General features: G+C 37.0%; 1 protein-coding gene across 15 annotated transcripts in view; it reads left to right on the top strand.

Moving 5' to 3' along the window:
* Mlip (muscular LMNA interacting protein) overlaps nt 1–14,698 on the top strand; it is a 244,876-nt gene that overhangs the window by 172,609 nt on the left and 57,569 nt on the right. For all 15 annotated transcript variants that reach the window (XM_029481437.2, XM_029481430.2, XM_029481434.2 and 12 more), the window contains 2 exons: nt 5,835–5,879; nt 13,232–13,276. In XM_029481437.2, coding sequence (XP_029337297.1) covers nt 5,835–5,879; nt 13,232–13,276 — 90 coding nt within the window. The remainder of the gene's footprint in view (nt 1–5,834; nt 5,880–13,231; nt 13,277–14,698) is intronic.

The raw sequence follows: 14,698 nt of genomic DNA, 5'->3' as shown, positions 1-14,698 counted from the left end.
TTTAAAAATCAAGACAAACATATAAATACATACTATTTGTTAGTATATTTTGGAGTTGTGTCTGAATTATATATATATATATATATAATTATATATATATATATATATATATATATATATATACCTTTTAATTTCTCCTTTAGATCTTTCAGTACTTTTTTATTGTTTTTTGAAATTGTACTGATAATTATTTCAACTTAATCTATTTGTATATTTTGTGAACTTCATCTATGAAAAAATAATCTTCATTTTGCTCTTCCAATTAACCATAGTTCCTGGGCTGATAATATGGTTCAGTGAATGAAGATTCTGTCTTCTAAGTTTGATAGCCTCAGTTGTACCTGTAGGACACATATGGTAAAAGATGAGAACTGACTTCTGCACGTTGTCCATTGACCTTTATGTGCATGCTACGAATACACACACACACACACACACAAACAAAATCAATAATGTAATTAAAATTATAATTTTGCTAAAAATAGGATGATATGTCTTCTTTTTGACTTTATCTATAATCTCTTTTTCATACTTAAAAATATTTTGTCATATGACATTTGTAACTGCAAGAGAGTGACCACTTTTAATTTGGCTTTGTAAGCATTTTGAATATTAACTCTGAATATGACATTATTAATTTTTCCTATAAGTATCTAGGAATACATTTTCATACTGTGTATCTCTGCTGTTATTGTCTATGACCTTTCATCTAGAGTCTTGACACTTCTTCCTATACTTCCTAAGTTATATAGGTAATTTGGGTATACATGTATCTAGAACAGCAGTAATAAATCCAATCACTAGAATTACCAGTTTTGTCAAGGTTCTCCCACTATTTTCAGAGTAAGAGGAAAGTCTACTACATAATGTAGATGTTCTCTGGTACCATCTTTCCCAATGCAACTGTTTCCATTTAGTAGCTTCTATGCTACTAAACAATCATATTTTGCTGATAAGCAAGTAGCATCATTGTGATGTGGGTACCTCATTTTGCTCTGTTCACAATATACCACACAGAGATCCTGTTAAAGTATTCCTATATGACTTTTGTCCAATGCCTACATATTTTCCCTGGAATATAATTCAAAGTCCATGTAAGATGCTGAACTTCATCCTGATTCCCTGACCCTCTGCTTACAGCTCTCTTCTAGGTATCATTCTGTGTGTCATGACTAAGAAAGAGTTCAGCAGAGAACTAGCAGAAGCTATTAGGCCATTGTCTTAGTCAGGGTTTCTATTCCTGCACAAACATCATGACCAAGAAGCAAGTTGGGGAGGAAAGGGTTTATTCGGCTTACACTTCCATGCTGCTGTTCATCACCAAAGGAAGTCAGGACTGGAACTCAGACAGGTCAGGGAGCAGGAGCTGATACAGAGGCCATGGAGGGATGTTCTTTACTGGCTTGCCTCCCCTGGCTTGCTCAGCCTATTCTCTTATAGAACCCAAGACTGCCAGCCCAGAGATGGCACCACCCACAAGGGGCCTTTCCCCCTTGATCACTAATTGAGAAAATGCCTTACAGTTGGATCTCATGGAGGCATTTCCTCAACTGAAGCTCCTTTCTCTGTGATAACTCCAGCTGTGTCAAGTTGACACAAAAATAGCCAGTACAGCCATGTAACTTGTTTTTTTTTTTTTTTTTTTTTTTTTTTTTTCCAGCCTCCCTTTTATTTTATTTTCTGGGCATATTGTCACCACAATTACATCACTTTTTAAAAAATATTGGATATTTTCTTTATTTACATTTCAAATGTTATCCCCTTTCCTGGTTTCCCTACCTCCCGGAAACACCCTATCACATTCTCCCTTCCCCTGCTTCTATGATGGTGTTTCCCCCCAAATCCACCTACTCCCACATCCATGCCCTTGATTTCCCTACACTGGGGCATATATTGAGCCTTCGTAGGACCAAGGACCTCTCCTCCCATTGCTGTAGGCTAAGGTCATCTTCTGCTACATATGCAGCTAGAGCCATGCATATTCCTTTGTTGATGGCTTAGTCCCTGGGAGTTCTGGGGGGTCTGGTTGGTTGATACTGTTGTTCTTTTTTTTTTTTTTTTTTTTTTTTTTTTTTTTTTTTACCATAAAGTAGTGGCTTTTTATTTTTTTTATTTTTATTTTTTAAATATTTTTATTACATAATTTCCTCAATTACATTTCCAATACTATCCCAAAAGTCCCCCATAGCGCCCCCCACTTCCCTACCCACCCATTCCCATTCTTTTGGCCCTGGCATTCCCCTATATTGGGGCATATAAAGTTTGCAAGTCCAATGGGCCTCTCTTTCCATTGATGGCCGACTAGGCCATCTTTCGATACATATGCAGCTAGAGACAAGAGCTCCAGGGTTCCGGTTAGTACATCATGTTGTTCCAACAATAGGGTTGCAGATCCCTTTAGCTCCTTGGGTACTTTCTCTAGCTTCTCCATTGGGAGCCCTGTGATACATCCAATAGCTGACTGTGAACATCCACTCCTGTGTTTGCTAGGCCCCGGCATCGTCTCACAAGAGACAGCTATATTTGGGTCCTTTCAGCAAGATCTTGCTAGTGTATGCAATGGTGTCAGCGTTTAGAAGCTGCTTATGGGACGGATCCCTGGATACAGCAGTCTCTAAATGGACCATCCTTTCATCACAGCTACGAACTTTGTCTCTGTAGCTCCTTCCCTGGGTGTTTTGTTCCCAATTCTAAGAAGGTGCACAGTGTCCACACTTTGGTCTTCATTCTTCTTGAGTTTCATGCGTTTAGCAAATTGTATCTTATATCTTGGGTATCCTAAGTTTTGGGCTAATATCCACTTATCAATGAATACATATTGTGTGAGTTCTTTTGTGATTGTGTTACTTCACTCAAGATGATGCCCTCCAGGTCCATCCATTTGGCTAGGAATTTCATAAATTCACTCTTTTTAATAGCTGAGTAGTACTCCATTGTGTAAATGTACCATAATTTCTGTATCCATTCCTCTGTTGAGGGACATCTGGGTTCTTTCCAGCTTCCGGCTATTATAAATAGGGCTGCTATGAACATAGTGGAGCATGTGTCCTTCTTACCGGTTGGGGCATCTTCTGGATATATGCCCAGGAGAGGTATTGCTGGATCCTCCGGTAGTACTATGTCCAATTTTCTGAGGAACCGCCAGACTGATTTCCAGAGTGGTTGTACAAGCTTGCAATCCCAACTTGTAATAAGCTGCTCCCCTTTCTGCAGCCAGCACAAAGGACCGTGGGGACTCAGTTTACTCCCAGAGTTTGCTCCTTTACTTGCCTTATCCCTGATGTTGCACAATATTGTGAGAAAGTAAAGACAAAATATCTAAATGCCAACAGACAAAAACTATAGATTAAATAACACCTGTAATTAATTTGAAAAACTTCAATAAACTGATTAGTAATGGGGTCAAGGAAGACATTTTTGTTTGAGACTTGGAATGACTAGATCATGGTGTTGTGCTGATGGGTGGGTCTCATGATGAATGACCGTGAACTACTGGTTATGCTGAAGAGTAGAAAGGCTACAGAAAAATTCCATCCAGAATCGAATCTTGATTCACAACAGAATGTGTCATGGTCTGACTCCTTCTTCCAGGAGTAAGTGATCAATCATTGATGTGATGGTATTATAATGAGGCCTTTTAAAGTGTGTGTAGGTCATGGGGATAGACTCTTAATTAATGGGATTATGAAAAAGACTGGAGAGCAACTCTTTATCTCTTTCACTGATTAAACAAGAAATTCCCAACTGTGATGAGAAAACAGGACCTCACCATACAATGAGCCTGTCTAAGCCTGTCTACCCTCTAGAACTGAGAAAATTAAATGCCTGTTCTTTAGGAGCTACCCAGTCTATTGCATTTTGTATAAGCCAGCCTGAGACATTATGCTTTGATGAAAAAAGAGAGAATGGCTCTTACTACAGAAGGACAAATAATAGAAGACTCACATCTAGGATAGTTATAAATTGAGTCTGAGAAAATTAAAAAAAAAAATTTGAATGGCATTCTTATTTCACAACAAACTTCTTTTAATAGAGTATGCTTAAGATTATAATTGAGCACCGTATTCTTCCAATTTCCTCTCTGCATTATTATTTCTTGCTCCCTTATGTTTGCCCATCTGCCTTTCCCAAACTGACCAATGTAAGGGTGTTTAGGGACCAGTCCCTAGATTTCTCATTCCTTTAGTATGGTTATCCAGCCTTATGAAAATCATATACATGCTGGCAGCTTCATATGTGTGCCTCTGTTCTGGTACTTTTTTCAAGTTTTAGATTCTTAACTATTTAGTCTTTGTTCCACTCAGAGCTACAAAAAAAGCTTTCAAGCTCAGCACTGGTGAAGATGCAGTTAAGACTTTTTCTTTCAACTGATCACACCCACCACCCTTTTACATTTTTTTTAGTAGTCTTTCATTCGCTTAAGTCCAGAAACTTTGCATGAGTTTTTTCTCTTTTTGTCACATTCAACAAATCCTCTTTTTTTCACTATAGTTTTAAAATATCTGTAGAATGTGATTATTACATAGCTTCTGTGCTTCTAAACTGTCGCCATATTTTACTGACCAGCACAGAAGCATCATTGTTACGTGGGTACCCCACTCTGCTCTGCTCTGCTCTACACAGAGATTCTGTTCAAGTATTCCTCTATAACTTGATAAAAGCTACATATTTCCTCCCAGAATATAAGTCAAAGACCTTATAAGGTGCTTTATTTTTAGGTCTCTGAACTCTGTCATGATTTGTCCTCCTCTGACACTATCTATTCTGCTTTGAACCCTGGTAACCTCATTACTATGACTTGAATGTCCAAAACATGCCACCACTTAGCACAATTATCTGATCCCAGAATCTTACAAGTTAACAATGAAGACTAATCATCATGAAGACCAAGTGATGTCTTCTGGGTCACACTTGAAGCTTAAATCTGTTTCTGTAATCCCAGAAAGTAGACCTAAGGGAAAAAAATATTAGGGGATTATCAAACCATCTGGATTGTGCACAGGTGAAGTTGATGGCCATTTATTTAAGATGAAATCAAATTGTGGTTGAGAGTTCCACAGAAATATTTTACCTCTCAGATTTACATTTGAGATAGAATAGAGATAAATGGATCAGAGAGCACATGTAGGATTTCTGTTCTTGTTTTACAAGCAGATGTGTCATATAAAGAGAGGAAAACAGGATAAATGAAATATTAAACATGAGGTTTGAAATCAATTCATATTAATTATTAATTGAACATTAATTAATATTTTATTAATAGTAAACTAAGCGGTAATAGGACCAGAATAAAGTTAGTGATGGCAAACAATTTAGAAATCTCACTGTAATATAGCTGATAGTAGACGTATTAGAGACATGAAGGTATGGGTAAAGAGAGAATTTTGAAGGAGGGATATTTAAAGTTGAAATTTAGAGTTTCAATGTTATTCCTGGAGGTAAAGTTGAGTTTGATCTTCAAAGTAAATTACTGAGATGGGATGAATGTCTTTGGACATAAGGAATTCAAAGAACTGACAGAACAGAAATTTCTAGTGAATTTTGAGTCAGCCAAAAATGATAGACGAACTGTGTTTAGGTACTGTGGGACTCATGGGTAACATTATCAATAAATAAGAGGAAATTGCCCGAGTATGAACAAATAACAGCTGTGAAGAGACTAACAAATGGGGACAATTTAATAAAGCAATTTTAGAGATAAACGGAAGTCTGATTCAGTGGGACTTATGGTTGGAAAGCCTCAACAGAGAAAAAGATGCGTTTCTTCCTTAAAATCTGAATCTTTCAGTATTCACTAATCATTGAAATGTATAATTATTTTTATTTTCATGCAGACTCCTACAACCCATCCAAGAGCAGCTGGTCGAGAAACCAAATACGTAAGTATCTTTCTAACTATGCTTGCTACTTTTTCAGTGGAGGCACGTACACATTTTAAATGGAACTCAGCTTTGTATCGACTATACTGTATAATTATAATTCACTCTTTCATACGTGGAAAGGGATACGATGCTATCCTTGGCCCAGACACAGGAAATCAGATACGTCAGGTGTATAGCATCAAGTAACTGTATCAATTGGGTTCCTTCTTAAACGAATTATTGTCTAATTCACTTAGCTAAACAAAACAGAATGCTATCACCTACCTTTTGTATCTATAATCATCAAAGCTTAGATGGCATTTATTTTTATAAGCACTGATTCTGTGTTTAAGAAATAGCCAACTCATATGCTTGAAACATTGAGGTTATTCCACAATGTAACTTTAATTCCACAGTTTAATTGAGTGATTGATTAGTTTGTTGCTTTCCTGTGTTTAGTTAGCAAGTAATTCAGTGTCTGTTTATGAAAAAACCAGGAATCTGGAGTGATGGCTTAGGGGATGAGGGCATTTTCTACTGCTGTCAAACACTCAGGTTTGGTTTCCAGCATCCACATGGCTATAATTCTAATTCCAGGGGATCTGGTTTTTTTTTTTTTTTTTTTTTGCCTCTGGAAGGCAACAAGCACTCATGTGGTCTGCATACATACACTCAGACACACACATATAAATAAATGAATCTTTAAAAAAAAGAATACTTCAGCAAAATCTTGCTGTCATATCCAATAGTATCTGGGTTTGGTGGATGATTATGGGATGGATCGCTGTGTGGGGTAGTCTCTGGATAGTCCATCCTTTCGTCTTAGCTCCAAACTTTGTCTCTGTAACTCCTTGATATAGCTGTCTCATATGAGGCTATGCCAGTGCCTGGCAAATACAGAAGTGGAGGCTCTCAGTCATCTATAGGATGGAACACAGGGTCCCCCGTGGAGGAGCTAGAGAAAGTACCCAAGGAGCTGAAGGGGTCTGCAACCCTATAGGTGAAACAACAATATGAACTAACCAGTACCCCCAGAGCTCATGTCTCTAGCTGCATATGTAGCAGAAGATGGCCTAGTCAGCCATCATTGGGAAGAGAGGACCCTTAGTCTTGCAAACTTTATATGCCCCAGTATAGGGGAATGCCAGGACTAAGAAGGGGGAGTGAGTGGGTAGGGGAGCAGGGTGGTGGGAGGGTATAGGGAACTTTCAGGATAGCATTTGAAATGTAAATAAAGAAAATATCTAAAAAAAAAAAAAGAATACTCACACCAACAGACGTGTAGATATGAACTCCCTCGCTTAGTTTGAATGATGGTGGGCTGGCTTAGTACGCTATGCACTCAGACCCTTATGCATTCTTGTCATCTATGTCATGACTGTGTTCCTCATCTGCTTCCTCACAAACATATTCTGCTGCAAATGAGACAGTTTCCTAGCAAGTGCTGAGCATCTAATCTAAAATGAACCATTAAACCACTCCTTTTACAGCACATGCTGCTTCCTCTAATCTGTGGTTTTCATCATTATCAAGGATAAATAGTTATTAGATGTGGATTGTGCCATACCATCGATGCACTTCACACCTTTCTGCCTTCATTTGGATCTCCCTAAGGCACACAATAAGCTCAGTGAAATTATTAAATTTTATCACATTTGGGAAATGATGCTTACAGGATGTGGCAGGAACATGGTTCAGAGCATTTCCTGGAAACATTTGCTGTCAGTTTCCATTATTATTGGAAGCCCTTTGGAGGAATGTTCTGAAAGACTGTAGACATTGGTAGGCTAGATCCCGATGGAAACTGTTGCTTCTGGGGAGGATCACTTACTTTATCTGACTGTGCCTTCATTTTCATCCACAAGATAGGGAAAGCCGATAGTCTTCTCATTTGATTAATTTATGATTTATATTGTCCTTATGTGAACTGCCCTTAGAGCAGTTGTAACACGATGGAGTTATTTATAAATTATAGCCTCTTCTCTTCATTTCCCCTTCATTTTTACCTTTATCCATATCTCCCCCCCTTCTCTTATACCTACCTATCGTTAGAAGACTAGACGCCTCATATATCGGGTTCCTTGATTTTTTTAGTGGGCACAAGGAAAAAACATTATTTAAAATTATATGGGTTTGTTTTTGTGTGTGTAACATAGATATTATGGTCATAAGGACTGCTCCCAAGAAAAGTACCTAAAATATTTTTCTCGCTAAACTTTCTCATCCATTGCTTCAGTTTCATAGAGTAGACCACCTCTCATGTTTAGCACCTTTCATGTGTTTAGCTTCTAGCTAACCACACCCTGGGGAGGTATCTTAATGTAATAGCAGCTGGAATATTTCTGGAAGGGATACTTCAATCTTCACAGAATTTTTTAAAGTAATTCTTTTAAATTTTGTTTTTATTTTTGCATATGGACTTGTCTGTAATGACTACACTTGTGTGGGTGTGGAGACAAGAGGTTGATATCAGGAGTTTCTACAACCATTTTCCATTTTATTTACCAGAGCAGGGACTCCCACTTGAATTGGGAGTGTAACACTTTAGCCAGTCTAGCTAGTCAGCTGGATCCAGGATCACTGGCTCCTGAGTGCTGAGGTTACTGGTGGCTTAGCATGCCTGGTAGGGTACAGGGAAGGCCTGGGGTCCTTGGGCTTCACAGTGGTCATCTAACCCACTAGTCATCTACCCAGGCACTTAAAAGGTTTTTTATTGTTAGACCTAGTTAAAGATGATTTTTCATCTCCATAGCCTGTGAGAGCAGTTGAGTCATTTTAAGTTAACGGTGACTCATTAAACAAATTCAGGATTTGATTAGAACAAATACAATTTTAATTCTACTAAGATTCTTGACCTTAAAGTTTGTTTCCTGAGAAAGAAGCCTTGATTTTTACTTTCTATTACAATATAACATTTAAATGTGGGGCACCTTAAATATGTCCACATCTTTGGAAAATAGGTCTTTTGGAAGAGTACTTTCTATAATGGCAGGTAAAACCATTTTTTTTTTTTTGGTGTCAACTTATAGACAACTCATACTTACCAACACACAGCTGCTGTTACTGTAATTACTAAGTGACTGCTGATTCATTTACTCTAAGGAAAAAATAATACAATTTTTAGGGCAAGAAGTTCAGTTTAGCTTTAGGCCGTCTTCTTACAAGTATTTGTCTTAAACGCAATATATTCTGACTTTAAAAAAATGAACAAGGAAAAAATTCATTTTTGAAATTTTAATATAATGGATAAAACACATGATGTTTCATCAAAGTACAAATTGAATAGTTTTTATTTCATTAATTTCTCATTTTAGTTTTCTCCCATGTCCTGTCAGGACATGAGACTTTGAGAAGTCTGTCGACTAAAATTTTAGTATTTTACTCTCCTGGGGACATTAGGCATGTTCACAGTAATATACATGGTGAGACTCCGTGTTTCATTAACTTCGAAGAGAGTCCTAGATTCCATTCAAAAGCAGGGGCCATGCAGTTCACCAGCCAGTGTACCACAGAGAGGACCGAGGAAGGGCAGGATGAAAGCCAGAGAGAACTGTGCTGCACTTGAGTGTATCTTGGGCAAGCTTCAAACACACTAAATCTCTAGTCTCAAACAGAATCCAGGGATCATTAGTAGTGGGAAAACTAGTTAGAATTTCCCAACTCTGGTGTTCAGCTTCCTGCTTTATTCACTGATTTGGCAAATATGTATTGTACAAGTCATTGAAGTATCACTGGCTTGAGGGAGGTGAACACAATGGCAAGACCCTCACTTCTGAGATGCAAATGCCCAGGGAGGCCACAACAAGCCACAAAAGAACAAAGGAGATGGTCACTTTCTTATAGAAATAGGGGGAACAGGCCAGAGGATTGAATGCTATTCAAGGAGACAAACAGAATGGGTACCTCCTGGAGTATAAGCATATCTGGATGCTCAGAGGATTCTCAACTTTCCTGTGATTAACAGATTAATTAAGTAAAAAGGGCTTTAGGAATATTTATTTTGTGTGACTCTTGGGCAGAAGACTGTCAGAAAGAAAGAACGAAAGAAAGAAGAAAGATAGATAGAAAGAAAGAGAGAAAGGGAGAGAGAGAGAGAGAGAGAGAGAGAGAGAGAGAGAGAGAGAGAGAATGGTAGAGAACAAGGGGAGGAGAAGGGAGGAGAGGGAGGAAGAATGGAAGGGGATACGTAAAGGAATGGAGGGAGGAAGAATAAAATCGGTGTAAAAGTGCATCTTTACAAGTTGTCTCCCCCTCTTACAGGGTTTTAGGATGAGTGTGGATCAATGACACCCTCATTTGCTTAGGATAATTAAGGCTTTCTTATTGCTTCTCCCAAGGTATGCTTGTAGCAAAGGCTATTTTCAAGTCATTTAGTTTATTTTCAAGTGCAATAGTAATAGGGCTAACAACATGTTGAACATGTTAGTGTTAGGCCTTTTGTAGGACTGGATAGAACAGTTATCAATAGCATTTTATTTGACTATTAAACATATGCTAAATTCAACAACAACAGCCAGTGGCAGATAAACTTTAAGTAGTTAATTAAACCACCAGTGAGTCCTATGTGGTGAGTTTCACTATTACAAACTATCCAGCATCCTCTGCTGCCTTCTTCTGTTGCTAGGAGTCAAACCCAGGTCCTTGTGTATGGTAGGCCACTGTTCTACCATTGAGATGTATCCCGGCATTCATTCTGAGACAGTTTCTGTTCTCTATGTGAAGCAATATATTTTATATTAAACACTGTGTCAGTTTTCATTCAGTCTTTTGTCTTTGGGAGGAAATTTTTCTCTGCTTTGCATTTGCCTTTATTATATTTTATGAACTATCACCTGTATAAATCCATTTCATTCATGTAATTTAAAAATCACAGCATGCACTCTTAATAAAATTCAATCTTAGGAAATAGAATATTTGTGCATCTAATGAATTTATCAAAAAGAAAAAAAAAACCTTGGTTTTGGAGTAACATTCTACTTGATAATAACTTCTTTCATGATTTTTTTTTTTTACATTTCATGAATTACTTTTAAGTTCCATAAAAATAAATGGTACAACCTTATTAAATATATGATAGTTTATAGGTAAAATCTCATTTTAATGAGCTCAGGAGACAGAAAATGTCATTACAATGAAAGAATATTGATTCCTAAATATCACAATATATTGAAAAATGTGTCAAACCTTATTAAGAATATTTCCCACTCTATATACAGATATTCAAATAAAGGTCATCTCTCATTTATGCAGCTCACACATTCTTCTTGTTGCTATGCTTGCAGGCGTTGCTATGCTGGAGTGACTCAGGTGCTGCTCAGGGAAGGCATAGATCTTAGGGGAAAGGGTAACTTAAATCCCACGTGAGGTCCAGATCTGCTTCCAGAGGATGAGTCCAGAGAATGATGAGTTAGAGGAAGAGCTGTGCACAATAGAGGCAAGAAAAGCCAGTCTACCAATTATCTTCATTTTCTCATTTTCCTGCTCATATGTGCTGCTGCAGTGCACATGTGTATGTGAAAGGGGCTGAGGGAAGAGTGGAGGTTACTACCAGGCTTTGTTCCACTAGCATGAAGAAGACAGAACCAGTTCTATATCTTACATCCACAAGAGGATATAATCTTATGCAACTTTACTGTTTCTCCAATATGGCTTTCAAGGAAATGGAGTTCCAGACAGTGACTAAGGAGCCTGGTATCACTTTGTGACTTTGGTATTATGTCTTGGGAAGCAAAATTAGTTTCTCCAAGGCTGACCAGCATAGCTGGGGCCCTATGTAGTCATTTGTGTTTCAGAGATAGTCACATCCTCACTTTGCAGTCTTCACTCTTGGTTCTTATGGAACCTAATTGCTAAGTAGGACATGGTTGCACATTATTCTGTTGTCAGCAATGTTGTCAGGCTGAGCAGGAAGGTTATGAGATTGAGTACACCTTAGGCTGTAATGCGACCCTAGAAAACAAACAAACAACACACCCCAAACCCAAATTAACCAACCAGAAACTATAGCTAACAGAATTCCTTTGATGTTAAAAATGTCACCTTGTTGAAAATCTGCTATACTATTTTATGAAAATTTATACTGATCTTTAATTGACAAATAATTTTATATCCATGGAATACAGTGTGATGTCCAATTTGTGCACACATTATAAAAAATTTGATCAAAGTAATCAATTATACCTCCCTACCAAATTGTATGTTTTGTATGTGGTGAGAATTTTTAAAATAGACTTTAGTAATTGTGAAGAACATGATATTTGTAGCTATAGTCTTAGTACTCTCATGACTCATACCCAGCATGAATGAAGATTCCTCAGAGCCTTTCTTCAACATAAGCTGTTCCCTTATCTCTGCTCAGCCCACCCCTATCATCCCTAGCCTCCAGGAAGATCACAGCAAAGCATATAATGTTATTAAGAAAAGTGCAAAATACTAACGAGTTGTAAATATCTGATCACCAAATTATGGCTTACCTGAAGAGCAACAACAGAAGCCAGTGCGGATGGGATAGAAAAATGCGATTATCTTGGAATTCTGAAGCCATTTCAATTATTTGCAAGTAAAGACAAAATAAAAAAAGAATTGCAGGAAAAATGATGGAAGTAGAATCTGAAAAGAAAGTATTTATTTCATTAAGAAGGAAATTGGCATTTGTACAGGTAGTATGGAGGGGAGACATCATCATGATCACTAGGTTTCAGCTGAGCAAGTTGAAAGATTCAATGGCCATTTGGTGTGTAAAGTGTGTTCTATCAGCAGCACAGTACACACATGTAAGGCTCATGCAGAGGGCAGATCTTATGTTAACACTCTTACCAAAATACAATTTAATAAAAAGAAGGAAGTTAAATTCAGGTGAAAGAACTGAAATATAGGTACTATTGACAAAGAAATAATATTAACAAGTAAAGAAATTTGAAAGCAAAAAATTAACAGTTTTAATGCCAGGGAGTCTTGTCATGCTTTGCTCTTAATGTAAATACGCTTTGAGAAAAAAAATCAGCCTTGTTTTTTATTTTCATGTAAGTAAACATGATTATCAACAATAGTGTTATGCTTAAATAAAATATGGACTGAACAAACAGAAGATACTATCAAACATTGGGGAATCATTGATATCATATAGTGATACTTACATTATAAACACAAGAAGAAAAACAGCATATACTCTGCTTTGTGAGCTAAAGTGGCAAGGTCATGTGCCACTCTGCTCAAAAGGACTGTTTCTTGATATAATGCATTTCCATTTCTTTTATATTTTTCAGTATCCTACAATGAACATGAATTGTTCTAGTAAAATACAATACTTAGAACAGACATGTTCTTTTACTAAACAATTTCACTAATATCCATCATGTTTATAATTTTAGGCAAATCTTTCTTCATCATCCTCAACAGCGTCTGAGAGCCAACTGGTATGTACGTGCTTTAAACATTCTATTTTCTCAGGAAAGCTCCACTGAATGAGAATGAAGAGATAATAAATTTGCTCACTTGCCTAACAAAATTTACTGATGTTTTAGTAAAGGCACTTGATGGCTGCCTTTTACGTGGCTAACACATAAGACAATTTATAGACTGTAACTACCATAAACTCTGAACAATAGTGTTACAAGAGATCGAATTGAGTCAGAAAAAAATGTGACTTGCATTTTGAGAGATCACGTCTTGATGAGAAGGATCCCACCAGTTCAAAGAGATCAAAAGAGATACTATGGGATAGCTTCTAGCTATGTGTGGATTGAAGAGGTAATTACACATGAGAATTAGCATGTAAGTGGTCTAAATCTATGCTAAGCAATAGAAATATATTCTGAATGACAAATGTAATCCACACATAAAAACTTTAAAATATTACTTAAATTATTTTGAGATTACAACATACTTTCACAATTTTCCCCTCTTTCTCTCCTTCCAAGTCTTCCCATGTTCTATCCCCCAGATCTTTCAAGTTCATGGTTTTTTCTTTAATTGTTATTATATACATAGTTAAAATGTTGTAGTCACTCTATTAAGATATAAATGAAACAAATAGACTAATTTAAATAATTGGATATGAATGCTAGATAAACATTATCTCAGTAGATTGTTGGTACATTTGTACATTCTTTAGAAAGCTTTTCCTTTATTAACCATCAACACAGTAGACAACTGGAAAGAAATCTCCTATCTCTAAGTGGCATAAGTGTAATAATAAGGACTGTGCCAGCCTGAAGGAATTTTTATGAGACTCATATAGCACCATAAGCTATTTTCAATATGGTCTTGTCGAAAATTATGATATTATTGTACCCTAAAGCTTTAGATTATTAAAAGATATGAGAAGCCATTTTTCACAGGCAGAGAAGTAGAGGCTGAAAGAGTTTAAATACATTATCTAAGATAATAGAATTAGTGTTCAACAGTCTTCTTTGTGGCTTTCAAAAGGAATCATTATTGTTGATTTTCAAATAGTTTGAGGGACTTAAGAAACATCTGTTGAGTAGAGTACGTTGGGAAATGGGCCGCTGGAGAACTGTTATCTTCATTGACCACCTCCAGGGTCTGGCTCATCCTGAAACTTCGCATTGTCTGGTAAATGTGATGATTTAATGAAGAGGTGCAGAGAGGATGAGGGACAGTGGGGCCAGATGGATAGTGCTTCATGTGGCACATAACAAAGAGGAAGAGGGAATGGACAACATAGGCTTTCAGTTTGAAGCTCTGACGAAGCCTTCCTAATTCTGGAACTGGACCATCTCAATATTAACAAAGATGAGTGTGTCCTCTTTTCCCTGCTCAGAAATAGCTTAGTTTGAACGAGATGGGTAAGACTTGTTCATTTACTTTTATGAAGG

This window comes from Mus caroli, unplaced genomic scaffold, assembly GCF_978045245.1.
Source record: "Mus caroli unplaced genomic scaffold, Mus_caroli_1 scaffold_11, whole genome shotgun sequence".
NCBI classification, from domain to species: Eukaryota; Metazoa; Chordata; class Mammalia; order Rodentia; family Muridae; genus Mus; species Mus caroli.
This window is presented reverse-complemented; position numbering and strand designations above follow the sequence as displayed.